Raw genomic sequence first — 27913 nt, forward strand, 5'->3', positions numbered from 1 at the left:
AAATCATCTATGAATAAAAGCAAACTATTTTCACAAAAAATATAGGTCTACAGCGAAATTGCTTGGAAAACTGTAATCGTAATATCTCCTTGAAATCCGTAAAAATAATAATTAGCCGGAAAATATCCGAATGGACATTTCCATTCCGTGCACCGCTGGCATGGAAAGCTTTCTCTCTCGCCGTTTTGGTTCAGCTGAGTTCAGTTTCGTTTTCACTTTCGGCTGTCCATTTCAGTAGTAGTTTTCGCGTCGGCCGCAGCACAACGAGCAAACGGAAACCGGAAACGGAAGTGGAAGTGGAAAAGGCAGTGGCACAAAGCACAGTTAATCGGGCTGAGAACCGAAAACAGACAACCGACAACAGACAACTGAGAACTGAGCGCAGTGAAGTGTTTGTTTTCGGCGTTATCAGTGGATGCACGCGTTTCCAGCTCTGATTGCGAATAGGGATTGGGATTGGGATTCATATTCAAATTCGCATCCAGACTCGGGACCCCGGACGGACGGAGGAGGCGGCGAGCCGGAGAGGCGTGTCACTAGCAGGTGGCTGATCCGGTTAACCACAGTCCGACGGCAAAAAGTAAATAAAAACCCACTTGTAAATTGTGTGACAGTGTAGACCTTTGAGAGCTGAAAAGTGTGTGTGTGTTTCTGAGTGTTTTGAGAGTGCCGCGAGCGGTTAAAACTGTTGTTTGTACACAGGGCAAAAGACATTAAGTCATTTATCATTAAATAATTTCATAATTACATTTGACATTTAAATATACTTTAGGTGTTCCATTAAGGCAAGCTAGGGAAATTAATTGCCCATTGAAGAAATATCTACACATAATTTGTGTTATATTTTTGGGTATTCTTATATATTATTTTTAAACCGAGACATTCGTGCATAGCAATTATTTGATAATGGTTATATTATAATTTCAGAATGTCTTAAAATGAATTTTGTTATTATCATCTTTTTTTTTTTTGGTGTAATATATGTGTTGCTTAATTAACAGGAAAAAGTCCCGAGTCCTTTGCGGCTTTCCTCAAGAAGACGACTGAATTTTAAGCCAATTAAATTGCGAATACCAAAAGAGAAAAAGGAAGATTTCAAAGTGAGAGAAATAAGTAAATGAAATGAAATGAAAAATCGGGTAATGGACTGGGCTCTGTCAATCTCAACCTGAAAAGCAGCTGTGGCAATTAAGAAGTAATTTTATTGCTCCTGTACAGTTTGTTTGCAAAAACAAGCAACGTATTTACAATTAACCTGGGTGTTTTTGAATTTTTGTGTGGGTTAATTCAACGCCCTTGCACCGCTGTAAATCTTTTTCATCTTTTCTCTCTCGATTCCTCTCCTTTTATTTGGCTATTGGATGCGTAGCGAGTCGCACGTAGCAGCTTATTATAAACAAATCGTTTTCATCAAAAAGTCCCACAGGGTAGTGCACACACATGTAGTCATAAAAATAAATATAAATACATATCCGCACATTCACCGCAACTAGAACAGGTCAAATGAAAATCGGATCGGCGGCAAAATGCCCGGAAAGAGTAAATGTTCATTTTAAATTTAAATCCGTCGCAACCACACTCGCCGCATTGCGTGCATTGCTCCACCATGTGGCAGTGTATCTAGATATATATGAGTATATGCACCCATTTCTATATACATATATTAGCACGACTTGGTCCCGGTATTTTTGGACTCGCGCAAAGTCGAGCAAAATGCCGCAGAGTTTGACCGATTAAAAATGGAAATTTCTTCATCGCCAAAAGTTGTTTGTGTTTATTAAGCGATCTGTAAATAAACAAAATGGAATTGTAAATGAATAAGAATATGTATAAAAGCAGCAGGAGAGCATTTAAAAAAATTAAAAGAATCATTCATTCAAAATGTTCATCTTTACTAATTTGTTGCTTAATTAGCTTAAGTGTGCACTTGGACAAAAACAATATCAAGCAGAAAAAAAAAAAGATATTCATACAATTAATGTCATATTGAGAGCAATCGTAATACAATACAAATCTATTTAGAATCAACCTATCTGAGTTGACGAGATGTCATTACTCAAAAAGAACCATTTTAAATTAAAACTATTAAAAAATAGAACGCTTAACAATATGATTGTTTTTGCGATCCTATTTTGAAAGAAGCTTCCTCCTATACTATTTTTTCACAGTTTACTTTCACTCTTTTTATATATTTGTTTTGTTCTAAAAAGCTGAACATTGTCTGAGATTGCATGAAGGTTTATTCTTGTTTTTAAGTTTTCAACTTTTTACATGGAACTCCGCACAGACAACATCAAAAAAGAACAAAAATTCCTTTACAGAAACTTAAATTTCTCGTTGTTAAGCTTTCATTGTTACAATTACTTTTTTATCAGCTCCCTTCTTCGCGAGCTTTAAGCTGAAAGTAGTACTCAATTAAAGCCAACTTTAGCCTGCCATTTCGCGCTTAATTTTTTATCACCATCCTTGGCAGCCTGCATCCTGCTTTCCACTTTTCTCCATTCTTCCATCCCAGCAGAGCTGCTGAAAATCTCGCCGAAATTGAAGTCAAGTGTTTTCCCTTATTTTCTCTAGACATTCCTTTTTTTTTTGTTTTTACAGCCAGGACATAATAGCATGCTCCCACCCTTTCTTTCGCCTTCTCTTTCTCTCTACAACGTTATACACACACACCAGAACTCACACATGTACCAATATACACTCTACACGCGGCGGAAAATAACTTTTTTTTTCGGTATAAATGCCAAGAATGTTTTATTCCAAAACTAGGTTTTATTATTTTAGTCCAACTTTTGTTATGGCTCCATGGAGGAGTTTGTTTCTTAAAGTAAAAACTTTTGATACCTAAAACTCGTGCATAACATTAAGAATTTAATTTAGTTTATTAAAACTTTTACTAAGGTTGTTGGATGGGTATCAAGCTAACTAGAAAATGTATTTAATGGTTTTTAACACTGTTTAATGGAATGTGTGTTAAGCAAACTAGAAAATGTATTGAAAGGTTTTTTTTAACATAGGCAATGTAGTTGTTGAATCTGATATGGTTCTAGTTATAGTTACATTATTGAAAGACTTTGTTAAGGAATCATAAAATGAAAACAAAATATTACTCATCCGCCATGTTGCCTTGCCATTCAGTCGTTCGTACTAGGGTTACATGCTAAATTTCGAGCAGTGTGCACCGGTGTAAAAGCTTGAGCGCAGCACACAAGCCTTTTCCCGCTTTTCCCCATTTTCCTCTCGTCCGCCGCTTTTGGCTTTCGGCTTCAATTGAAGCGGCTAAGTTGACCTTTTTGTTAATAGCGCTCACACACCGCTACCCGCGAATACCAATATGCTGGAATATATGGCGAGGGAGCATTGTCTGCGCAGGAATTTGATGTTGGCACAGCTGATTGATTTATTGTCTGCCCGGCTGACAATCCTGAGTCCGCCAGTTGGCAGCTAAGCCAAACAGAGCCGCAAAATGCCAAAGGAGTATCCGCGCCGCACCGTATGCAATAAAAAAATTATCAACTGAAGCTCGGTGTGTTTTGTGTGTGAGTGTGTTTGTTTGTGTGCTCATGCCTCTGCGAGTGTGTGTGCATGTGACTTTGCTATAATTAAGAGCGTTGGCGAAAGCGAAAGCGACAGCGCGTACTAGCCGCCATTTTCATTTTACGATAACTACTTTCACCTACTTATTTGCCATTGCGGGAATGCATGCACTCGCTCCTAATTTTCACACAATTCAGAAACCCATTTCCCCACTCACCTGTCTCTCCGTCGGCAATGCGTCACCGCAACTGGCTTCTGTTTCAGTACTACCCCTTTCAATTAAAAACTTTGCTTCTGAATTTTTAATTTAGTTTCATAAATACTAAATAGTTTTAATGGCGTCAAAAATGGTACGCTCTTTCATCATTACACCTCACCTTCGATTGAACCACTTTCCTTCTTCTGCTTTATACTTGATTGTCCTTTTTTAAAAATAATAATAATGTCATTATTATTTAAACCTGCTTAATTTAAATCATATAACTTTCATTATTTTTTCGATTAAATAAACTTAACCTATTTAATTTTAAGTCATTTAACTTTTATTAGTTTTTCTATTAAATAAATTTAATCCTTATTAATTTTCTTTTTTCTGCTTCATACTTGATTGTCCATTTTTAAATAATTGTTTCACATTATTATTTAAACCTACTTAATTTTAAGTCATATGACTTTTATTATTTTTCTGATTGAATGAATTAAATTTCACCATTTAGCCCATACTCATTTTTAACATTTATCCATTAAACAATAAAAGCTAATTGACCTTCTTCTTTCATACTCTATTTTATTCCTTTAGCTTTTTTATGTTCATTAAATTCATTGAAATTTCACGGAAATTTTTACATACACTTTCCCGTTTTGTTTTTTTTATTTTTCCACCATTGCATGCGACATTACTCTCACCTTAAATATTCCAGCATTTTTGCTCCGGATTCATTTCCCCTTTTAATGAAATTCTTTCCTTTGCCATTTTAAATTTAATTTAATTTTCGAAAAGCTGTCATCATTTTTGTGCAACCGTGTTGGCATAATCCCTGGTTTTTTTCCCACCATGCATTACTTCTGATGTCCCTCAATTTTATCATTCCTCCCCTAAATGAAATACTCTTCTTTGGAATTTTTATGTTTAATTCCTTATTTACTTCGTTTTGCGTTCAAAAATTATCATTTAAATTGCAAAGCGTGTGCTCACTCATTACACATTCCCTCATGGCTGTTGCCATCTCGTCCCGAAAGCCTCAAGCATGCCAAAGTGTATGCCAAAAGTTCATAAAACTTTTAAGAGTCCCTCAACCAACAAAAATGAGACATAAATGCATAAATTTAATGAGTATCGAGCGGTTGGTCGTCGACGGTCAAGAGGCGTATATGAAACAGGGGGGCGTGGTCAGTTTCAGACTTCAAGATGTGGATAAGAGTGTCACTAACAGTGAGAGCTATCTCAATTATCTTTGGACAATGACAGCTGCTAACTAGAGTTATTTACTTAAGTGCAAATGCTAATTTTTCTTGGATAAGGTTAAAAGTTGTCTGTGACTCTAGAACATTTTGATGTATTAAAAGATTATCAGTCACTTAAGTTAATAGTCTAGGACAGAGCAAGCTAAGTCCAGTTTTAACGACTTTTAAATGCCCTATACCTCAAACTTTTTTTTGTAAGAATTTGATTATGGCAGTTTGTCAAACTGTTAAACTTCGGCCAACTTTTTTGTTGGATCATTGGACCATAATCAACACGTTGAAAGTAATGGAACAGATTTGTAGCAGGTCCCATCAGGACTTTTTCTTTTCAAAGTTGCCCATAAAACATTGGTCCCCTTTTTTTACAGGCGCTTACAGGCAATTTTCCCAATTGGTTCTCCGGGCAAGTGAAATCGGTAACGGTCCTCTGGGTGCCGTATTCTTTTACAATGTCAATAAAAGGAAATGTAGGAGCCGCATGTAACATGTTATTGGTTTACTTTTGTGAAAAGCGCAAAATCAAAGTAAACGGTGCCAATAAACGAGTCAAAAATGTACAGCGACATAAGGTTAGAGGGGGGAGGAAACTCTTAGACCAACGCAAAAACACAAACCACACATGTAAACCACATAGTTTCCAGTCGTGCATGCTAATCGAAAATCCAAAAAACACAAAGGGAATATTCCCACAAAACACACGCATGATCGGGGCAATCCACAAATTGAATTGTCTGGTGCAGATGAAACATGGTATGAATATGGGATTATGTATACCACATTAGGTATGCATCGTGTGTGTGAGGTTAGTGTTGGGCTTGTATTGCTAGGTGAGGTTGCCCACATGGCGTATGCGCAATGCCAATTAAAATCAAAAGCCCGGCCCCAAAAAGTATGCAGCACATAATGTAATTGCGTATCGTTTCTGTTTCTGTTTTCTTTCGCTTCGATCTGGTTAATGAATAACGAATGAGTCGTGTCGTATCGCTTAATTGTGATTGAGTTGAGAACACAGCTCATTATAATTAATGTAAATGTTGCACATACATATACATAAAGTAAGCCGAATAGTTTTTGCACAAATATATGCGCATATTTTGCCGCAGGCCATTAATGCCATTCTGATTTATTGCAGCCTCCTCGCAGCCAAAAACACTGGGCGATAATTAACCGCATACCACAAGCCGCACCGAGGAAAAGCAAATACCGAAATCAAAACAAAACAAATCGGTAACTGAAGGAGAACAATAAAGGGGCGAAAAAGCAAAGGTGGCGTACAATGCGGCCTAAATACTTTGGCAATTATGCCAAAATTGTTAACAAAATACGAAATGTATCAAACTAACTAAAAGCGACAGCAGGAAACCGCAGAAATTACAAAGGACCAAGGCACAAGGGATAGGCGACGACAGGTGGCAGTTGGTCGCTTGGGTCCTTAATTCGGAATTCATTTCGTGGAGGACCGAAAACGTCCCCTTCGATTGCCGAAAAGAAAGCAACAGAGCTCAGGCCCGAAACACAACCCAGACCCCAGTCCAATTGAAACCTCAATAGAAATACAAACGGAAGCCGAAACAAAAACTCACTTAAGTTGCCATCCAAATCAACGGCTGTCAGACAAAAAGTCGCTTTTTATTGATTTTTATAAAGCCAAGCAGCAACACCAAAAAGCAATGAACAGCAAAGAATAATAACACAAGCCGCAGAAGCAGAAACAAAATAAAAATAAAAATAAAAACAAAAAGCGAACGCAATGTGAATAATTCCCCAGTTGAACAGAAGTGAGCACGAAACAGAAAAACTGTTGGAATATTCCCTGCTCCCGCCCCCTCGTATCCTATTTCCCCCTCCCCGTTGGGGGGATCCCCCACTATACAATAAATACAATACTATCGCAACGTTCATCAAATGCGATTCGATTCGATGACGATTCAAACAGGAGACACCGGAGAGACGGACGCACACGGAGCCCCATAAAAATGTGTTATAAAAATATACACGCATAAATTTCCCCCCCAACAAGGACATAAATATATCAAAGCCCGGCCGGGGAAAATTTAATGCAAATGTCATTGACAAAGTCAATTAGCAGGAAAGCCAACGAAACGAGCGAAAATGCTGCAGCTGCACAATTGAAAAATTGAAAATTGATTACGGGAGACACACTCAAACTAAACGGAAAAGCGGGGCAAAAGCAAGACTGATTTTATGTTTAGTTAGATTATTTTTAAAGCAACTATTTTGTGAGGAAAAACCAGAAACTGCAACAACGAATTAGCCAAGCGGAAACCCTAGCAAAGAGGAGAACCAACCGACCACAGAGAAAGCAGGAACAGGGAAAGCAGCTAAACCAGCTAAAGCAACAAAGGCATCGACATCCCCAACGAAAAGCAACCGGATTCATACGAAAGCATGTTTGTGTTCATAGCTGTGCTGTTTGTTAACGCTTGCCTAGCGGGTAAGTACCAGATCCCAGGTCCCACAATTTAGGGTCGTAAGCTCCCTCAAACAAGTCGTAATGATTCGGAGCAACAATGTAGCAGAGGGTTACCAAAACCAGCTCAAAATGTATCCATTTACTAAAGCTTCATCAAAGTTATTTGAATGTAAAGTTTAAAGTTTCCATAGTTCCGATCTTACAATTATTTGTTTGAGTGTAGGAAAGTTAGACAAAAGAATTTATCGGTTGTCTAATTCAAACTCGAGTTTATTTTTAGGCTTGTCTACCAATATAAATATTCCGTATATATATTGCCTTAGGAACAGAGCAAAGAGTGAAAAGGAATTTAGGTCACACGATTGACTAATCGACTATTGACCAATAAACTTTTGTAAAATACACAACTTTAAAATGCTTTCTCAAAATATACAGATATTTAGATTTTTTAGTGCTTAAACTCGCAAAGGAGATTTTATTGCTTATATTTTTAATCAGATTAAAGTGATTGTCAGAGATTGGCTTACTCTTTTAAATGAATGCAGTTTAATTTGCATAGAACAGTAGCATTTTTATACCCTTGCAGAGGGTATTATAATTTTGGTCAAAAGTGTGCAACGCAGTGAAGGAGACATCTCCGACCCTATAAAGTATATATATTCTTGATCAGGATCACCTCCTGAGTTGATATAGCCATGTCCGTCTGTCTGTCCGTCTGTCTGTCCGTCTGTCTGTCCGTCTGTCCGTCTGTCTGTTTCTACGCAAACTAGTCTCTCAGTTTTAAAGCTATCGAACTGAAACTTTGCACACACCCTTCTTTCCTTTGCACGCAGTATATAAGTCGGAACGGACGGGATCGGCCGACTATATCCTATAGCTGCCATATAACTGATTGATCGGAAATGCCATAACTTTGGTGTTTGGAAAGCTAGGAAGCTGGGACTTCCTATGGGTTTTATATTTGACCAATCAATCCGACCTACCAAATTTCATAAGGATCGGCCGACTATATCCTTTAGCTGCCATATAACTGATTGATCGGAAATGTCATAACTTTGGTGTTTGTTAAGTTAGGAAGTTGGGATTTTCTATGGGCTTTATTTTTGGCCAATCAATCCGACCTATCAAATTTCATAAGGATCGGCCGACTATATCCTATAGCTGCCATATAACTGAACGATTGGAAATGCCATAACTTTGGTGTTTTTAAAGTAAGAAAGTTGTGATTTTTTATGAGTATTATGAATGCATCATATGAATAATTTTGGAGAATATAATTTACAGAGTATTCTGCAAGGGTATATCAACTTCGGCTTCGCCCGAAGTTAGCTTTCCTTTCTTGTTTATCAGTAATTTGGTGAAGGACTGCATTGTATTAATTAAAGAGCTTTAGACTATTAAAGCTATGAACATATTAAAATAAATTTAAAACTTTTTTGACACCAGATTTTATCTAATTCAAATTTGATTTTATTTTTGTTCATTGCTTTATAAGTTTAAATAGATTTCCGTATTATTATTGTGAAAAAGAATTCATGTCAATTAGCAAGCCAAATAAAAAACATAATGTAAAAAATATTTCAACACTTAACAATTTATTTACATTTGCTTACATTCAAATTTAAATTGGTTGCATTGGCAGAATAACATTTAATTCATTAATTAAATAAAGAAGTTTGTAAAAGCGAAAAAAAGTAATGTTCAATTGATACCAAGTTATACTTTTTTGAAAAGCATAAAAAGCAGGGATACAAAGCCATAAAAAAGAAAATCACAGTTTTTTTTTTCGTCAATTGATAAAAGATTGACAGCTTTATCACTTCTTCTTGTTGGGTCAAGACAACTTGAGGAAAATCCGCAAAGCTCCTAATTTTATGACACGACTCAAGGGCTTACGTCTTTACGATACGGCTCCAACCAAATCCAGCTAATCCCCCAGACACATAAACTTGGCCAGTGCCAGTGAATTACTATGTATATACTATAAGCATTTACAGCGATAATGACATAATAACTAGCAATTATCGTTATAATAGGCACCATTCCGGCTACGCCGGAGAACATAACCGTCACATTTCTGACGCCTACGGCGGTCCGAGTGTCGTGGCAGACGCAAATCGATCTGAAGGCACATCCCATCGAGAAGTACATCGTGACGTACAAGCCGACAGATGACAGGTAGGTACCACTAACAGAGCTAGAACTCAATCCGCTGGGCCACTTGACTGTCTAAATGGCGGTAAAGCACACTTACTTACTTACTTACCATCCAACTGACTGGCTAAAAGGGAGCTTTGAGGTTGGGAGGTGGCTAGTGCACGGCAAAAAATGTGCAAAGTGGTCCTAACCGGAAAATATCAATGTTTGACCTTTTGAAATAAAATGAGCTCGAAATGATAAGAGCCCTATGTAAATGTCCTACGTTTTGGATCAAAATAAGCTTAAATACCGGGTTTTATTTTATCTAGGCCGTTCTCAAATGCCAAACGATTTGGATCAAAATAAGTCATATTTTTGGGATTGATTTGATCTTGGTCGTGCTAGTATATATGGGATCGATATGAGCTCGAATACAGGCTTTAAAACAGCACCAGCTCTACTAAAATATAAAATCAACATTTTAAGAGCAACATAACTACAAAATCCCTCTCTTAATTCCGTTTTGCGATTGGTTCAATCTTGATGGGATTACATTTTTTAATGCATAAATATAGACACATTTTAATTTATTTAATTCTATATTAATAGCAATTATAAATTCTCTAAGTGCTGACTTCGATGTATCTTCTATATATATAGATCAAAACCGGAACATTAATTTTAACATGATTGTTTGTTCTTTTGAAAAATTAAATTTAAATAATCAAAAAAATGCGAACCAGAACCTCAACATAGAACTTTTTGTATTAAGATTTAAAGTCAACCAATGCAGGGAGATAACATTTGGGATAATTACCCTTAAAATATAAAATCCATGGCAAGTTAAACAAAAATCATAAATTTTCCTGTTTTCTCACGGTACCGAACAGTTGCAACTGCATTTATGCAAAGTCCAAGCGCACAAAAACAACACTGCCTGCAATTGACGACCCGTGGAATGAGTTCGTGGCCAAAAGCCTGTGGGCTGGGGGCGTCAGTGGGCAGGGGGCGTGGCAGCGGTCAGTCAAGAGCACTGTCTGCTCTCATAATTGTGTGTGTGCGCCTGCTTGAGGCTCGTGCTTTTGTGCGAGTGCGAGTGTGTTTGGTTGGCCATGAGCTAAATAACGGGCCAAGTTAAAGTAAACTGGGGTAAGGGAGTGGGTGGGAAAACCCCAAGTAGAGGCAACAACACGAAAATGGGAAACTTGAGGCCAAATTGACCGCGACTGCAGGCCAAAAGAAAAACAAAAGCCGCGTGTACTTCGAGTCAAGTTATTTAAAACAAAGGCAAAATGCGAGTTTTGTAGACAAAGCGCGGCCAATTTCCCAAGAATTCCCAACTCGAACCACCAGCTGTCAAAACTGAAATCCGAATTATGCTGGATTTCTCAAGCAATTTCACATTATTTGCAAAAGTTTTGTCTAAGAAACTGAACACATTTTTAAATTATTTTTGACAGAGAGAGATAAGGTTCTTAAACTTATTAAATTGCCCAAACGTTTTCTTAATCCCTATCGACATCAACATTAAATTAAAGTTTGCACAAGAGAAAAGCCTTTAAAAATTTTAAAGCAAAGCGAATTTTGAAATAAGAAAAATCAAATAGCAATGAAGAGTTTCTTGTATGGATAGATTAAAGTTATAAATTCGTATATATGAATTTTCTCAATCAATTTGATATTTTAAAATGACTGTTTTAAAGTTTTAATATAGACTGCATTAAAATATATATCTTTCGAAATTTAAAAATAAACTATTTTGAATGTCTTTATTAATAACTGTTATACCAACGAAACAAAATTTACCAGCGTACGGAAAATGCGAATCCTCATAAAGTTTGTAACTTTTTTTGTCGAACGTTATTGCCACTCAATTAGGTGCGATTTGCCAAGAGCTTGAGTTGTGAAAAGTTCGAGTTGCCCAAGTTTTGCTGTATATAAACGTTATTCTCGAACAGCGAGTCATGTGCACACACATATGTCAGGGACTTTGCGACCGTGCCAGTTTCAGTTAACTCTCTTGGCAATATTCTTGATGATTTACCGAAATAATGCAGCCCAGCTGCAGCTGTCTTGCCTGCAATTTACCATCTTACCATTCCCATTTGCATTGCCAGCTCCACACGTCCCATTCTCGCTGATTGCTATTTCTCATCGCCGTGTTTGCTGCGTGGCAACCGGAAGAGAAGCAGCAATCTTGCATATAGCACCCAAGAGATAGTCTTTAGTATCTTTAAAATATCGGGAATAAAAATAAGACAAACTTATTTTTAAAATCCTGGTTAATAAAAAAAATATAAATGTATACTTATCAATCCAAATGAGATCAAAATAACACAGAAATACATAATAAATATAAATTTATTTGTTTTCTTTATTAACCAGGACAATGAAAGTAACTTTCTGTTCTATTGTTATTCTGAAAATAAATATTTCAAAGCAATGTTTGGCACGTTTCTGCAATTTTAGAAAATTTTAATTTCGAACAACAAGCAATAACATTTTGATATTTGCCTATTTATTTCCTACAGCTAAGCATAAAAACGGTTTAAAATAATTATTACATTATAGTTTTACATTTTAAAAATATTTTAATTTGGTTGTGGGAATCAAATTGTTTGTTTCTATAGTATAACTGTTCGTCAATTAAAACTTAATTGTGTTCCGTTCAGAAACATATATTTTTTTGCTAATTGCCAATGCATGTTTTCACCGTGTTCTGATGGGTATGAGATGGGCCGAATGGCTTGCATATTTCGCCAGCAAACTAAGCACTTCCGCTCCTTGTTGGCCAAGTCCAAGCGGCAGTTTTTAGCCCGTTCGCGATGCCATGGAATGCCGTCCGTGTAATAAGTTAAGTGCTCGGCTTTTGTGCCTTTTGACTGCAGTCCGCTGCCGACTGTTGGCCAAGGTGTTTTTCAATTTAATGGCTCGTGTTGCGTGAGTGTGTGTGTGTGTGTGTGTGTGTGTGTTGGCCATTTTCTGTTGGCTGCATGAGCGTGTTTTGTCTTTTACTGCCCGCCATTCCAATGCTAAGCCGTCGCTTTGTTGTTGTTGCTCTAGCCGTTGGCCCGTTCTTCTATAAAGTTCACGCCTATGTCAAAAATTTTATTACAAAACTTGGGCTCATGCTGGTGTTTTTTCGGTAGTTGCCTCGTTCGTTTGGTCATTATTTATTAGTCAGTTTGTTTTTAATTTTTGTGTTACTTTCCTATCGATTTTTGTTGTATTACATACTTCCGACTGCCAGTCATTATGGTGGGCGGTTGGCTGTTGGCCGTTGGCCGTTGGCGGCGGTTTCCCTGGGCTCTATCTTCCTGCCGTTTTTCGAGTAAATTGTGCCCGTGAATAATGTATGATTTGTACATAGACACGTTGACGGTGAGTCGGCTCGAGCTTTGGCTTTGGCATTAGCTTGGGCTTCGCCTTGGACTCGAGCTCCCCGAGTGGAATAGACTTTTGTCCTAGACGTTTCAGACAGGTACACAGATATGCCCGAACACACATCGATATCCACGTGCATATGCACAGGGAGAAATTCTGAGGTTTCAGGATTAGTAGGCCTTTTTAATTGTAAAATACATTAAAGGCGTGAATTGATAGGATTGCAATTGTGGTTTAAGAAACATAAATGGTAATATTTTAAAGGTGTACAATTTACTTTTAAAAAATTCAAAAGTTCAATAACAATCATTTTTAAACAACCTTAGTAGCGGGCTGAAAATATAATGGGTAATAATTGATTTTAAAATAATTAAGACGCTACTTTAAAACATATTTGCCTTTCTTGGACTTTCACAGCACTTCTTTAGGCAAATTAATAAAGGCTCATTTTAAATATTCCCCAATAATTCTTGAAGATCAAAATTACAAATTGTATATTCAATTTTTTTTATTATTTTTATTCCTTACCAATTTAATAAAAAAAAGTTGTTTCTGGAAACAATGTAAGAAGTATTCAAAATAATTTTTAATAAACTTAGTCAAATACGTCAAAATTTTGATTTTATAATAAACAATTGCTTTTTATCTATAAAAGTTTTCAAATTAAAATGTATGTCTTAAATATACAATTTACCAAAAATGTATTCCTATTTATAACTCTTAAAACTGGCTTTTTATAATAAATAATTTTCAAACCTTTTATTTTTAATTAATTCACAATGTTCTCTCAATGCACCGTACATGCTCCAAATTGCTAAGTGGATTTATGAAATTCTTGACGAACAATGAGTGGCTGTTGTGGGGGGTTGGCTTTCTATACGTCCAAGCATGTCAAGCACCATCAATAACAATAATAATTAATAACAATTACTGTCCCACAAGAGGAGGCGGAGAAGTTGTAAGAGGCGTAAAATGGGCGGGGCGACCTGGACATGTGCAGGCGGAGTAGATGGAAAATCCCGATCAATAAATAGCCGTGTTCTAGATTTTATTCATTATCCTTATCTGCGTTTTTAGAGCCAATTTGACATTATTAAAATTGAAATGTCAAGGTCCCTCCAAAAATATGTGCTGTGTAATGACTAAGCGGATGAGATTTGAGTGCTGCCAGCTGTGCTTCGTCGTTTTCTCGGATGACAACATAAATTTTCCAGTATAAGCCATAAAAGTGCACATTGCGCAGTAACAGGAAATGAAACCGAGAGCCAACATAACGTAAACCTGATTTGCATCGGGTATATGAGCAAATAAGCAGGCTTTGTGCTGTTTCCAAGGAATTCCTGTGTTTGCATTCGCTTTTTCCTTGGAAGTTATCTATCCGCCCATTAAGTCCTTCATTGAACTTTGATGGACCTGTCCAAAGGGGCGTATGCGTATTTTTAATTGCATTTTTAAGTTAATGCAAATGCAGGACGATTGTCACGAAACACTTTGCCTGCCGATCAAATAAAAATGGTTAGTTACATGCTGGCGCACATGCTGGCCGAAAGTATAGTTTTTGAGAACCGCTCGTGAACGTCATAAGTTATTAAATAACATCAGAAGCCCCGGTTGCCTTTCGTGCGAGTACACATTTGTATATTTTGTATGACATATTGTATGCACACTGCGAAGTTTGAGTAACGAATGCGAAAGTTGTGCTGCCCAGTAAGCTAATTGTTTATTTATCAAACCGGAACGAACCGGATAACGCTCACAAAAGGGGACATTAAAAAAAAAGGGAAAAGCCGGCCGAAATGCATATTTTCAGCCATATTTCTGAATATCAAATGACTCAGAGCCCCACAATCAGGCCGTAAAGGGAAAAGAAAACCGGCGAGAAAATTAGAAACTTCCTTTGCTTCCTTCTTGAGGAAATTCGCTTGCATTTCTTATGGCCAAAAGGGCAAGGGATCCACCCAGAAAAATACCAGTAAAATTGGAGCCATGGCGTGAGTTTAAATTGTGTATAATAAGCGGCTTCCCCGGCGAATTTAATGCCAAACAGCCAGAAAAGCGGTGCGAGAACCGGGGATTAAATTTGATTTGCCCCAGGCGTCGCCACATGATGAAAACTTTAACGGCCAAACTTTAGACAACGCCTGGCGCTGTCACATATGGCGGATCGGATCCACCGATGTTTGCCCAAGTCGGTCCCAAGTCGCCCCAATTCCAGTTGCCCTGCGGCCGCGGGTCTATTGGCTGGGTGCAAATGGATGTGACACATGCGGCTGCTAATCAATTATTTAGCCGCCGGCGCGGGCGAATCGAGAGGAGTTTTTGCCGACCAGCCAGATGTAAATTCACAATGAGCCGTAAAAGCCCGCTTATGTCGGTAAATCGTATCAATTGGTAGTCTTATCAAGGGAAATTCTATCTGAAAAAAGCTTAAGCTGTGAAAAAACACAGCCTCATCTATGTTCCAAATAGTTATCTTTATAGGTATAGTAAAGTTTATTGGACGAGGGAGGTGAACTCTCATATAAATTATTTTTTTGATTTTTTATCCGTAATCTCATTGATGAACATCGAATTTTTTTAATTAATATGAATCCAAGTATGAATTTGCATCAAGGCTTATTTTTATCTCTTTTTCTAGCAGGAATGTTTATCGTTTTTTTAATCGGATTTATTTTTGTAGATCAACACGTATCAAATTAATAAAAAAGGGCAGAGACAGCATTTTGACCTCCTTAAACGCATTTAATCTTATATTAAAATAGGCTTTCAACAATACATAATTGAGCGTTCTTAATTATGTGTATATTGATTTGATCAGCGATTAAAATCATGCCAATTAATTATCTTCTTGTGAATATTAAAAAAAAATTTTGTATATTGTATTTCGCTTATTCACTGTTACAATATTTCCTATATGTCTAACTTTTTTAACTCACTGCTCTTCACTTATTTATTTTGGGCGAACTCTACTATACGGAGTTTAATAATCAAAATCAATTCTTGACTTAACAGAGTTATTTCCAAAAACATAAAAATTTGTCAATTAAATTTGAAAATTAAACTCTTCCTGAAATTGGTGTTTAAATTAACGGACTTTGGAGCTCTTGTGTTTATAGAATCGCCTGTGGTGTTTACAGTATCCTGCTGATGCGGAGTATGTGAAATTGATCTGGGTGGGAATCATTTGAGGCGTGAAAAAAATAGTGAACTTCGGATTTATCACGGAGTCAGTCAGAGTTTTTTCAAATTGAGCTCTTGGCTCAAAGATGTTTATAAATTTTGCAAGGGTTCCTTAATACCGTGCCATAAAACTTGCATGCATAAATTAAACAGTGACACATTGCTTTTAAAGAAAACATGAGGAATCATTAAATTACATTGCATGTTTGTAAAATGAAGCCAATTTGCATTGTACTTTATAATATTAATTCAAATGATAATTTCAAAAGTTTTAAAATTAAAAAAAATTTATTTTTTCCGGAAAACCAATTTAAGTTGGATTAATTTCGATTTTAAATTATTTTATTTTTAATGATAATATTTGTACATTTATTTTTATTAAATATATATATACTTTTTATTTGTTTATATGCTGAAATTTATTTCCATAAATTAAGAGCATTGTTAAATCGACCAATCGGCAGTGTTCACCTGTGCTTTGTTTTTACAAAATTTACCTTTGCTTGTTCGACGTAGTTTTGCTTCGTCTGCTGGCGGAATGCGAGACACTTCTGTTTTCTGTTTGGACATCGGTTCCACTGGGGGCCATTCGGAGGTCTGTGGGGGAGTGTGTTTGTTACATGTATGAATAATGAATCATTTGTCAGGCGCTTGTTGTTGCTACGGCCGTAGTAATAGGAGCCGGTGCACAAAGGCCAGAAGTCTGGGCCACTTTTGCCGCCCCACGCACTTGGCGCTCGGCACTTGGCAATCCGCACAAGGAACAGGATCGGTGGGTGGGTAATGTGAGCTCAATTGGCAAATCTAGGACATGTTTGGTAACTGCTCCGGCTCTGGCGAAAGTGACAAAGTGAAATATTGGCCGATGGTGTAATTACCAACACGGACCGGCCTCATATTTCACGACTTGAATGTTGTAGTTTGTTCAATTAGCGCACACACACAGACACACACATGCGATTGCACAATCCGCCGCAAACCTCAAACCTCCAACCACCAACCTCCCACCGCCCCCTTTCACCCTTAGCTGCCGTTCGAGAGTGGTAATTGAATTAATTTAAGTTACAGGGTTGTACAGGACGTCGCCGGCAGCAGCGAGGCCATTGTCCTGGATCGCCTGCTGCCCAGCACACAGTACTCCCTCGTTGTGACGGCCATTTGGCAGGGCAAGAAGTACCGCAGCCGTGGCCAGATCAAGTTCAAGACGCTGGGTGAGTAACCCGTGGATCTGATCCTTGGATGTACTCATAATCGTTTGATCCCTCTCCCCCAAGATCTGCCCAAGAACACCTCTCAGCAGGACTTTCCGCCGGGTATCTATGGTAATGGCAGCAATGGCGGTCGCAATGGAAGCGCAAATGCCAGCATCTTCGGCGACGATGTGACCTCCACGGCTACGAACACTCTGACTCATGGAACAACCAGGGAATTGCCCACTGTAAGACTCGGAGATACTCTCATATTAAATACTATTTAATTTGCACTAGAAATGACTATTTTTTTTTAAGCAAGCAATTTTAGAAGTAGAAAAAAAATAATGAACAATTTCAAGCTATTAAAATATTTAGAAATATATTTAAAATATACTTATAAACTTTTTGATTTCAAACACCATACTATTATTATTATTTATTTGACTGGCGTTCTAAGTGCAAAACCACATTCTAACATATAGGTTAATAGCTTAAGAATTTCAAATATCTTTAACTCATTCTTGCATAGTGATATACTAACTATTTTTGTGCAAACGACTTTTTCAAAATGTCCATCGTAAAATCTTAAAATCTTGGGCACAAATTCTTTCTTAAACAGTTGGGAATTTTTATACCCTTGCAAAGGGTATTATAATTTTGGTCAAAAGTGTGCAACGCAGTGAAGGAGGCATCTCCGACCCTATAAAGTATATATATTCTTGATCAGGATCACCTCCTGAGTTGATATAGCCATGTCCGTCTGTCCGTCTGTCTGTTTCTACGCAAACTAGTCTCTCAGTTTTAAAGCTATCGAATTGAAACTTTGCACACACCCTTCTTTCCTTTGCACGCAGTATATAAGTCGGAACGGCCGGGATCGGCCGACTATATCCTATAGCTGCCATATAACTGATTGATCGGAAATGCCATAACTCTGCTGTTTGTTAAGTTAGGAAGTTGGGACTCTCTATGGGTATTATATTTGGCCAATCAATCCGACGTACCAAATTTCATAAGGATCGGCCGACTATATCCTATAGCTGCCATATAACTGATTGATCGGAAATGCCATAGCTTTGGTGTTTGTAAAGTTAGAAAGTTGGGATTTTCTATGGGTTTTATATTTGGCCAATCAATCCGACCTACCAAATTTCATAAGGATCGGCCGACTATATCCTATAGCTGCCATATAACTTAACGATTCGAAATGCCATAACTTTGGTGTTTTTAAAGTTAGGAAGTTTGGATTTTTTATGAGTATTAAGAATGCATCATAGGAATAATTTTGGAGAATATTATTATAGAGAATTCTGCAAGGGTATATCAACTTCGGCTCCGCCCGAAGCTAGCTTTCCTTTCTTGTTTATTTTAAGTCCAGTTTAAAAGTTTTCAATTATGGTAAAAATTATTATTATTTAAAAAATGACTTATTGCAGCGGATTTGTTACATTTATTTATTTTACATTATTTATACATGATAGTATTACAAGTTAATTTGTATATTTATATATTTGGACTGTTTGGCGGTGTAAAACTGTAAGATAATAACGATTTAAAAATATTAAATATATCCTGTGTTGATTTATTTGTACAGATACGCGGCGTGGAGATCGGCATCGTCCTGATCGTGCTGATGGTGTGGGCCGGAGCCATCGCCCTGTTTTTCAACCGGTGGGGCAAGATCCGGATGCTGCTGCCCTACCAGCCGGACTACAAGCACGAGCAGCTGAAGGTGCCGGGCACGGGAGTCTGCAGTGCCAGCGGATGCAATGGCCAGCACTCGCACCAGGTAAGTGCCACCCGAGGAGTCCCAATCCCGATCGGGGAGGTGGGGATGATGGTTGTGCGGGCTTCTAGGAGTACGCGGAGCGCTGAGCGTTTGGATTTTCGCGAAGGAACTTATCTCCGTTTCGTTTTTGTTATGCTTCATTTTTAGAACCTACACCCCGATTTCTTTGTCAAGGTATTCAAAAACAACAAATTCTTCAAACTACTTATATACGAAACAAACAAAAATATCTTTGCATTTTATTCGCTTTTTTTCTATGCATCAATTCAAGTAAATATTCGAATCTTATTGAACAAAGTACACTCACTGTTTCCTTTTTAATCCGTGCACAGCCCCGTCCATGCCCTCGAATATAGCCTGAATCCTTTCTAAAATTTTCCGAGAATGTCCTAGAAGTTTATTGAAAATGCTTCGTGTTAATTAAATTCTTCTACAGCTTCTTCAGCTACTTTGTTTGTCCGTTTATGAATTATTTAATTGGGGGTCGCTCAATTTAAATATTCGCCCAGAAATGTATTTAATTTTCTCTGTGTAAATCAGACTTTCTCGACTGATTCTTATTATGATTTGCTTACTAAGATAGCACGTGCTAGTTTCGCCTTTATTTCGGCTTTCTTTTCCGTAGGCTTATGGCACTAGTTTTGGGACATACTCTCTGGATCTAAACTGTGCCTTATCCCTTGGCCTTTCTGCAGAGTATGAGGTCTTCGGTCCACCGAAGTCAACTAGCGATTCCACTTAGATTTATTAAGCTCAGGATGCGCTATGCATATGAGAGCACCTCTAATTTATAACTCGTACTATCCACATTCCATATATATACAGTCGAACTCTTCTAAAGTAAAACTTGAACATTAAATAGTATAAATAAATTGTTAAGCTCTAACAACATTACTAAAACATGAATAGAACTCAATTTGATTGAGTATCTTTACTTTTTTCAAGTCTTTTTTTATGAAACAAATCAGTATAACTTAAATAAGATGATCACCTTTTTGATGACTTTAAATATCACATAACTTGCAAGATATATTATGATACATTAAAGGTATATTAGAAAAATGCCATTTTACTAAAGTAAAATTAATAAGCTATTAGAGAAGTTCGCCTGTATTTTAAATGCATTTAGCGGATTACTGTTTTTGGTTTTGAGCTTTGCTGTTCAGGTTGGCGCTTTCCCGTGATCTCACTGACCAAACGTTCCCTACTTTCACTTCGCTCTCGCCTGCTGATCTTGTTCCTGCTCCTGATCCTGCTCCTGCCGCCCTAACTGTTTGCCGCTTCCGATCCCTGGGTTTTTGGTTGCAAGCAGTGTTTGCCCCGTTGCGAGGGCTGCGGCCTGTTCGACCGCTGCTTCCAGTACCCGCGCAGGGAGCTGGAGCGGGACTGCGGCTGCCAGTTTGCCCTGCTGCACAAGGCGGACGTGGAGAGCTAGCAACCAGCGCACCGCGAAGCCTCCTCGGCGGCCGTGAGTGCGGCCTCCAGCCATGGACATGGCCACAGCCATGGCACTCCGGTGAACACCTATGTGCGCGGGCCCAGCGTCGACAATCAGTCGATTGTGGGCGCCAATGTGCTGGAGAATGTCGATAGCGTGGAAGTGGCCGACGGGGACATGGACAACGAGGTCGAGGGGGACGAGGTCCCGGACAAGGATCAGGAGGATCAGCAGCTGCTGCAGCGGGAGAAAGAGCCCGTCCATCGCGTATTGCCGCTGCAGGCGGGCGGCATCAAGCAGCGGAAGTTCGCCCAGCAGCGCGGCATTCTCAAGAACTCGCAGGAGCGCACCTTCGTCGAGGAGGACGAGGTGCTGGAGGCTAAGAAGCAGCTCATACTGCGCCGTCGGCGCCTCTTCAGCCACTATAGGCAGTACGACCAGTGGCGGAGGCGGCAATTCAGCTACGACCCCAGCTACTTTCGCCCGCCTCCGCTGCCGCCTCGAGCGCTGGCATGCGCTGATCACCAGCTGGGGGCCACCACCGATGCGGCATCGGGGGCATCCTCGGCCAGCGCCGGGCGGAGGAGGCGCCAGTACCGGAGGCAGTACTCCTGTGCGGACCGATCGCGGGAGGGATCGCGCGACAGCCGCGGCTCGTCGACGATGCAGCTGCAGATGCAGAAGTACCACAGCCTGGTGGCCAGCGACACCATCCACACCGAGTCGTCGGTGCTCAACCACAGCAACTACAGCGAGCCGGCCAGCGTAAGTCAGCCAGCTAGTGTTGGGTGGAACGATCAAGACACGGAGTGGCTCACTTTGGCGAGGGAACAAGGGATGGTCAATGGGGTGTACCTTTTATTTTTGGTTACGTTCTGTCCTAAGTTTTCATCTATTTTATTACTATGTTCCTGTGTGCAGTTTTTTAATACAAACCTTTCGTTTTTCGTACAGTTTAGTCTTTCTATCTCTTGTTTGTTCTTGTATAGAGTATTTAAATATTTGTAACTTTTATTACTCATACGCAGTGTTAGCCCTGTCCAGGAGAACTCGGAGATTTACGCTTTATTTATTAAGCTCGTAAACAAAATTATCGGGTTTATAGAAGTTAACAGAATGACCAATAAAAACCCTTTGCTTAAAAACTTTTAATTTGGATTACCTGTCGTATGCTTAATTTTTGTTAGTTTACTGGCGGCTTTTAAAATCAGAAAATTTTAATGAAATTTTGTTTGTTATTGAAAGTTAAATTTATCAGCATAGGGAATTATTTGAGATAGTCAAAGTCCCAAATAAATTTAAGTATTAACTTTTAAACTAACTTTTACAACATTTTTTAAGCCCTTTATAAGTTTCAATTTCAATTTGTGCACTTTAAAAGTTTGTTATTACAGTGCAATATAAAACATATGCCATAAATTATGCCTTAATAAAAATTAATGCAAATTTAAACAGCTTCTACCTTTTTAAATGGTGTGTACGCAAACACAATCATAAAATGATTGCATACATGTTTGGTTGTTGAATCCAATAAAAGTAAATACAATTTGAAATGCTTTTTTCCGTCGCTCAATTAAATAGTTTATCATTTGTTTCACTTTGTTTATTTTTGGTATTCAAACTGTTAACCATAGTATTTATTCTTTCTGTCAGTCAATTAAACTATTTAACATTGATACAATTGATTATCAAATTTATAATTTTTTAAAGTTCATCGCCAAAATATTCCCAAATGAGTATAAATACTGAGCAGAATGAGTAACTCCGTTCCGTCGCTAAAGGTTGAGCCACCGACTTTGTCCACTTAAGTGACCCAGGTGTTCCCAACACTAGCCCCCAGCACTTGCAGCTTGTGGAGCACGTGCACATGGTTTTGCTTGGAGTTCGAGTTCCCGTTCGAGTTCGATTTCGAGTTCCACTTCAGATTGCAGCCCGGAGCACCAAATCGCACCACTCACCCATCAGCACCCTGTACAGAACTTGCAGCTATCTACCTTCACTGGATGGAAACGGCCCGCACTCGCTCACTTCTCTCACAGCAAAAATCACAAACCGCAATTCGCAATTCGCAATTAGCAATTAGCATCCGCTTGAGTCCCAGCTTCGTGTCCTGTCTCTTTCAGTAGTTAGCCAGTAGCCAGGTAGATGGTCCCACGCTTGTCGCTTGTCGCTTGCTCCTGTTCTTGTTGTTCCAGTGGCCTCGCTCAGGTGTGGCGGGAGGTCCTTTGTGCGGGCTTATGTGTTGTGCGTGTGAATCCCCTCGGAACTGTCCGCTCTACTGTCTCCTCTCTATCTATTTCTATCTCTCTTCCCTCTCTCTTCCTGTGCTCCTTGCGGGACGCAGTTCGACAGCAGTGAATGTGCCCACCCACCGTTGCACTGCAATAGCCGCGTAAGCAACTGGCCGGAGGATGCGGCATCAACCAGCAGCGATCCTTACTGACATCCTTTCCATTGCAGCACATCCACATGCTGGCCGAGGAGCATTCCACCTCCCTCTCGGAGCGCTGCACCCGCAGCCGGATCAACTCGGCCATCTTCGTGTCCTCGGAGGGACGGGGCTTCGACTCCATCGAGTTCCTGCGCCGCCACGGATCCCAGAGCGTGCTCTGCCGGAAGGCCAAGAGTGCCGAGAACATTACGGAAAACGGCCGAAGGGTGAGTGAAAGGATAATAAAGTACTATAATCGTCACTTGTTATTATTATAGGCTTTTAAAACCAACTAAATAAAATAAAAGTTAGTTCTTAATTATTATTTAAGTTAAAAAACTGTAAATTAAATTTAACATTTGACTCTACATTTAGGGCCTTTTTAATTCGATTGACATTTTTTGTAAATTTTGCTTGTGTAGTAATAAATTGATACTTAAATTAATAATACATTTGCTTAAGGGTAATCCAAAGAAATAAACTTATTATTACCGTTTTATATTATCCTTCCATATAAAAAGGTAATAATAAGTTTATTTCTTTGGTGTGCACTAAATGCATTAAAAGCCATAACATAAAACATGCCAGTTAAAATAAAATATTTTATGAATATGAGTAATAAACTTGATTGCAATTAAATTTCTTCTGGTACATGAAAACATCATATCATAAAGGTAGGACTTTAAAATGTTCATAACCATTTGTATTAACCTATTGTTCATCCATCGAAGGATTTCATAAATAATACAGGATTTAAAAATGAATAATTTATTCAAATTTCTACGATTTTTCAGAAGAGTCTTCGCCCTTGGCGCACCGACGATGAATCCTGTAAGCAGCAGCACCTCTCCCAGGACAGCAACGACATCGAGCTGAAGGAGTGCGGCGGCGCTGGAGGAGAACTGCTCCGCCTGCCGGTCATCCACGATGGCAAGCAATCGCCGACGGCCGTTACAAGTCTCCTGGCTCGATCGGCGGCCATAACCACGGCCAACATGATTGTGGGCAGCATTTCGCTGGAGGCACCGCCACCCTACATGCAGGACGACGAAGGCGACACAATGTCCACGGCGGCACTTATCCACAGCGATGCGGCTGCCGTGGTCCACGAATCCCAGGACTCGGCGGAGACGGTGGAGGAACTGGTGCATGTGCCCCTTCTGGCCAGTGCCACGGCCACGGCCAGTGTTTCGGCCTCATCCTCGCCCAGCATTGCCATCGAGGCCAAGCCGCGCGTCCTGGTGCACCAGCGATCCTCGACCTGCTCCTCGTCGCCGCACAGCAGCCCCAAGAACCTGGGCAACCTGGGACTCAAGATCGTCAAGCCCAAGATCAGTGCCGTGCCAATGGTTTCCGTGTCGGGTCCCTCGCCGCCCATTGAGAAGCCACCGCTGGCCGAGTGCTTGTAACAAATGGCAGCCGAAACATTTATCTAAGCTCGCGCTTAGGGCAACTGGACCTGGACCCCGCATCCTGGACAGCCCTTAAAAACCAAAAGTCCCAAACAAAAAAATAACCAAGTCCAAATCCTACTTAAATAATCTAAGACGAGATAGTTGAGATGGAGAAAGTATGCCAGCTGCTCAAATAAGTGTTTCGGTAAGGGGCTTTAAAAAGGAGAATGCGAAGAAGAAAGTTGAAGGTTGAGATGTAGTAATAGTATAGAAACAAAAAGAATATTGTACCAGTGGTCATCACCAGGCAAAGAAAGCTTTGTATATTCAACAACGACTGAAGTATACACATATGTACATTATAAACGAAAACAATGGTAATCTTTAGAACTTAAGGACTTAAGTCGATTGTGTATGTGTGTATACATACCTATTAACTGATAAATCAGCTTTAACAACAAACAAGTAAACTATCAGGCTTTAATTATACGACGATGATGAATTTCTGGTTTAACCTAGTCTGTAGACTCACCCTAGCTGTTGAAACGAATAATTCATTTCTGTTTAAATGTTCTCCTATACATATAGCCAAAAAAACAAAACCACTTGGGCACCACAACTGTTATACACGCGATCTATATAGATTTACTGAATATATTTATATTTATACACCCACTAAAATTACGTGCATGCGTTGAAGAGCCCTGCATCAATCAAAAGGGCTAAAATCCTTTATCCTCAACATGTTCTATAATTTCTATACAAAAACTATTTATTTGATACATTTGAACTATGGAATTCGGGTTGATTATCAAAATTGAGAAACATGCAGATCTATGCAGGGCTCTACTTCGTACTTCAGAGGTATTCGGACACCCGCTATACACTTAGCTCTTAATGTTAAGATGATGAAATCACATAGTCCAAATGTTACTTGCTAACATATCAGATACTCTACTGTACCCACGACCAAAGCGAAACGTTTGAAACTGTAAACTAGTCCATAATTAGACGTAAGGATTATATTTCAAAACTTATAATTAGATGTAGAGTTTTCGTCAAGTAAGTGCCCTGGATGACTTCTGAGTGTGTTTTTAAAACCAGATTCGTACATGTATTTCGTGTAGATGTTTCTGTAGCTCGAACTTTACCCTATTCAAAGGAGTATAGCTGACGTTAAGCGAACACATTGATGGATTTATAGAAGTTTATATAGGAAAGTTATTATAGGGATCTCCAGCTAGCACCAAACCCCATTTGCTCCCGCTCACTGATTTAGGTAGTCTCTATACATATTAGTTATGATACTCCAAATTTTATCTATCCACCTACGCGTTAGACACTTGAAATCTATCCTATCCAGTTCGTTTGAATAATAAAATACAAAAAGTGTAAATACACACCGCACTTGTACCTACATCAACTGAAATACTCTTCAGTGGAACACAAACGTTGTTATTAAGGAATTGTCAATTTATGGTCCAAAGCTACAATAATTAGAACATCATTTGGATGGTTCAGCAGTAAGCTTAACTAAGTTCTAGTTTACGTTCGATTCGCTAACACAAAACAAAAGTAAAACTGTGTGAATGTGTATTTTTGAAATCAAATAAACGAATTACATAATTGTAAACTTTTCATGAACAGTTTTTCGATATCTTTTCGAAAATCACACAGTGATTGCCCTGGTCATAGTAGCTTTTAACAAGCTTTACCTCTGGGAGCTGGGCCACCAGGTTCTCAAGTTCCTGCTCTTCAAAGACGTGGTAGTAGCGCAAGTATGTGGTTCTCTGTTCGTCCTTGGTCTTCCAGGGCACCAGTACGTCTTGCTGCTGGAACTCTGTGCGATTAGTGTGCACGGGAAGTGGGGTATTATTGGGCAGCTCGTCAAGTTCCTTGTGCTGCTTCTGACGTTGCTCCTGCTCGGTGGTTCGTTCCTTGTTTACTGCTTTATTTTGCCGGAGATAAGCGGACTTTTTATCATTCTTTCGCTGATCCTTCGCCCAAACATAAATCAAAGCACGACCTCCTGGTCGCAAAACACGTGCCATCTCCTGAATAGCGGCCAGTCGACGCTCGCCAGTGGCTAGGTGATGTATAACTGCTATACTGATGCAGCCATCGATGCTGGACGAGCGCACAGGCACACTGAGACAGTCGCATCGAAAGACATTCTGTCCCTTCCGGCGACCCACAGCAAGTAGCCCTTGCGCCCGATCGCATCCAATGGCTAGGAGTCGCGGATTGCAGCCCAGATACTTGCCATTGCCGCAGCCAACGTCCAGTACCACAGACTGTGGATCGAATGAATCTAAAAATCCGGCCACCTGTGGCCAGGGTGAGTGTCGTGTTTCGCTAAAGTGATCCGCAATCTTATCGTACACCTCGTGAACGTTCTGAAGCTCTAGGCTAACCGCCTGAGCAGCCAGGGAGACGGTTAACTCCTGTGGTGTCTTGGTTTGTCGAGTGTCGCAAAGCGTGGGGTACGCACAGTCGCAGGGTCCTCTCCGTAGGCGTCGGAAAGTCAAGGACGTCCGCTTGCCACGGGCTTGTGTGGTCAAACCTCCGGATGCACTGGGCACAACGTCAATGTGCTTTGGCCTGATACCGTGAGTCCAATCAAAGCGAGCCTCACCCGACATGATTAGCAAGGATCGTCGCGGTAATCTGACTTGAACTTGCTCCTCTCCTCGCCGGAAATCCATTACCACATCGGATTGCAGGGAGAGTGAGAGAATGGGGTCCAAAAATGCACTATGTGTGTCTACATGAGGAGGTATTCCATGACCAGGCTCGTATTCATTCACTGTCAGCTGGTCCGGAGTGCTCCAGTCCCAGGCGGTAGCAGAGTTTTCCAGGCGCGGCCATAGAATATCACAGGCAAAGGGTATTGCCAGTTCCAGGGGCTTCGAGGGATCCACATTATTGCTGCCATAGAGAAACTCATAGCCGAAGTGCTTCACATGTCGATGCTTTAGCGTGCCAGTGCCCTCGGAGGTTTTTCCATCCTCAGCTATGGCTTTCAGCAGCGTTGCTTCCTCCTCTCCGCTGACAAAGTCCGAAATTACCAGAAGGCCACTGGGAAGAGGTCTATTCCATTCACTTTTGCCGGCGAGAGCCGGCAACTCCTTTACATAACTCAAGTAGGCCACAGCTCCCAGTTGTCCAATGGTGGAGACGTTGTGCATGGCCAAATATATGAGCTCGGAGTCCTCCATGGAGGCACAGACCAGAAAACAATACGATTTTCCAGGCAACATAACCACCTCGGTGACCTTTCCTCCAGACTTGGCCGCCGCTTGTAGCAAATTCTCCTCCGTGAGCCCATTGCTGAGTCCCACGTTGAGAATCGCCAAATATGTGGTTGGATCATTACTTGGGGTCACATGGCAGTCACTTTTAATAATTGCGAGACATCTACGCTGTTTTTTATCCGCTTTTTTTGCCTTGTTTACCTTTTGCTGCTTCTCCTCAACGTGCATTTTGCGGACAGTGTATACACACCTAAGCAATAAATTTCATGGGGTTAT

At 39.7% G+C, this 27913-nt stretch overlaps 2 protein-coding genes across 4 annotated transcripts; one reads left to right on the forward strand and one right to left on the reverse strand.

Moving 5' to 3' along the window:
• Positions 1–254: 254 nt before the first annotated feature.
• LOC108044670 lies at positions 255–26021 on the forward strand. Of its 3 annotated transcripts, none has more exons than XM_044458150.1 (9): positions 255–580; positions 6134–7456; positions 9472–9613; positions 17201–17349; positions 17413–17576; positions 18926–19120; positions 22903–22950; positions 23019–23216; positions 23784–26021. In XM_044458150.1, exons 2-9 carry the CDS (start codon positions 7411–7413, stop codon positions 24396–24398), a joined length of 1557 nt encoding a protein of 518 aa, XP_044314085.1. In that variant the 5' UTR covers positions 255–580; positions 6134–7410; the 3' UTR covers positions 24399–26021. The 3 variants fall into 3 exon arrangements, with proteins under 3 accessions (XP_044314085.1, XP_044314087.1, XP_044314088.1); XM_044458152.1 differs by having other exon boundaries at positions 17207–17349; XM_044458153.1 differs by lacking the exon at positions 22903–22950.
• On the reverse strand, positions 25960–27868 carry LOC108044675 (alkylated DNA repair protein alkB homolog 8). The gene has a single exon (XM_017123750.2). It carries the CDS (start codon positions 27863–27865, stop codon positions 26021–26023), a length of 1845 nt encoding a protein of 614 aa, XP_016979239.2. The 5' UTR covers positions 27866–27868; the 3' UTR covers positions 25960–26020.
• Between the last annotated feature and the right edge of the window lie 45 nt (positions 27869–27913).

Source organism: Drosophila rhopaloa, unplaced genomic scaffold (assembly GCF_018152115.1).
Source record: "Drosophila rhopaloa isolate 14029-0021.01 unplaced genomic scaffold, ASM1815211v1 contig_115, whole genome shotgun sequence".
NCBI lineage: Eukaryota > Metazoa > Arthropoda > Insecta > Diptera > Drosophilidae > Drosophila > Drosophila rhopaloa.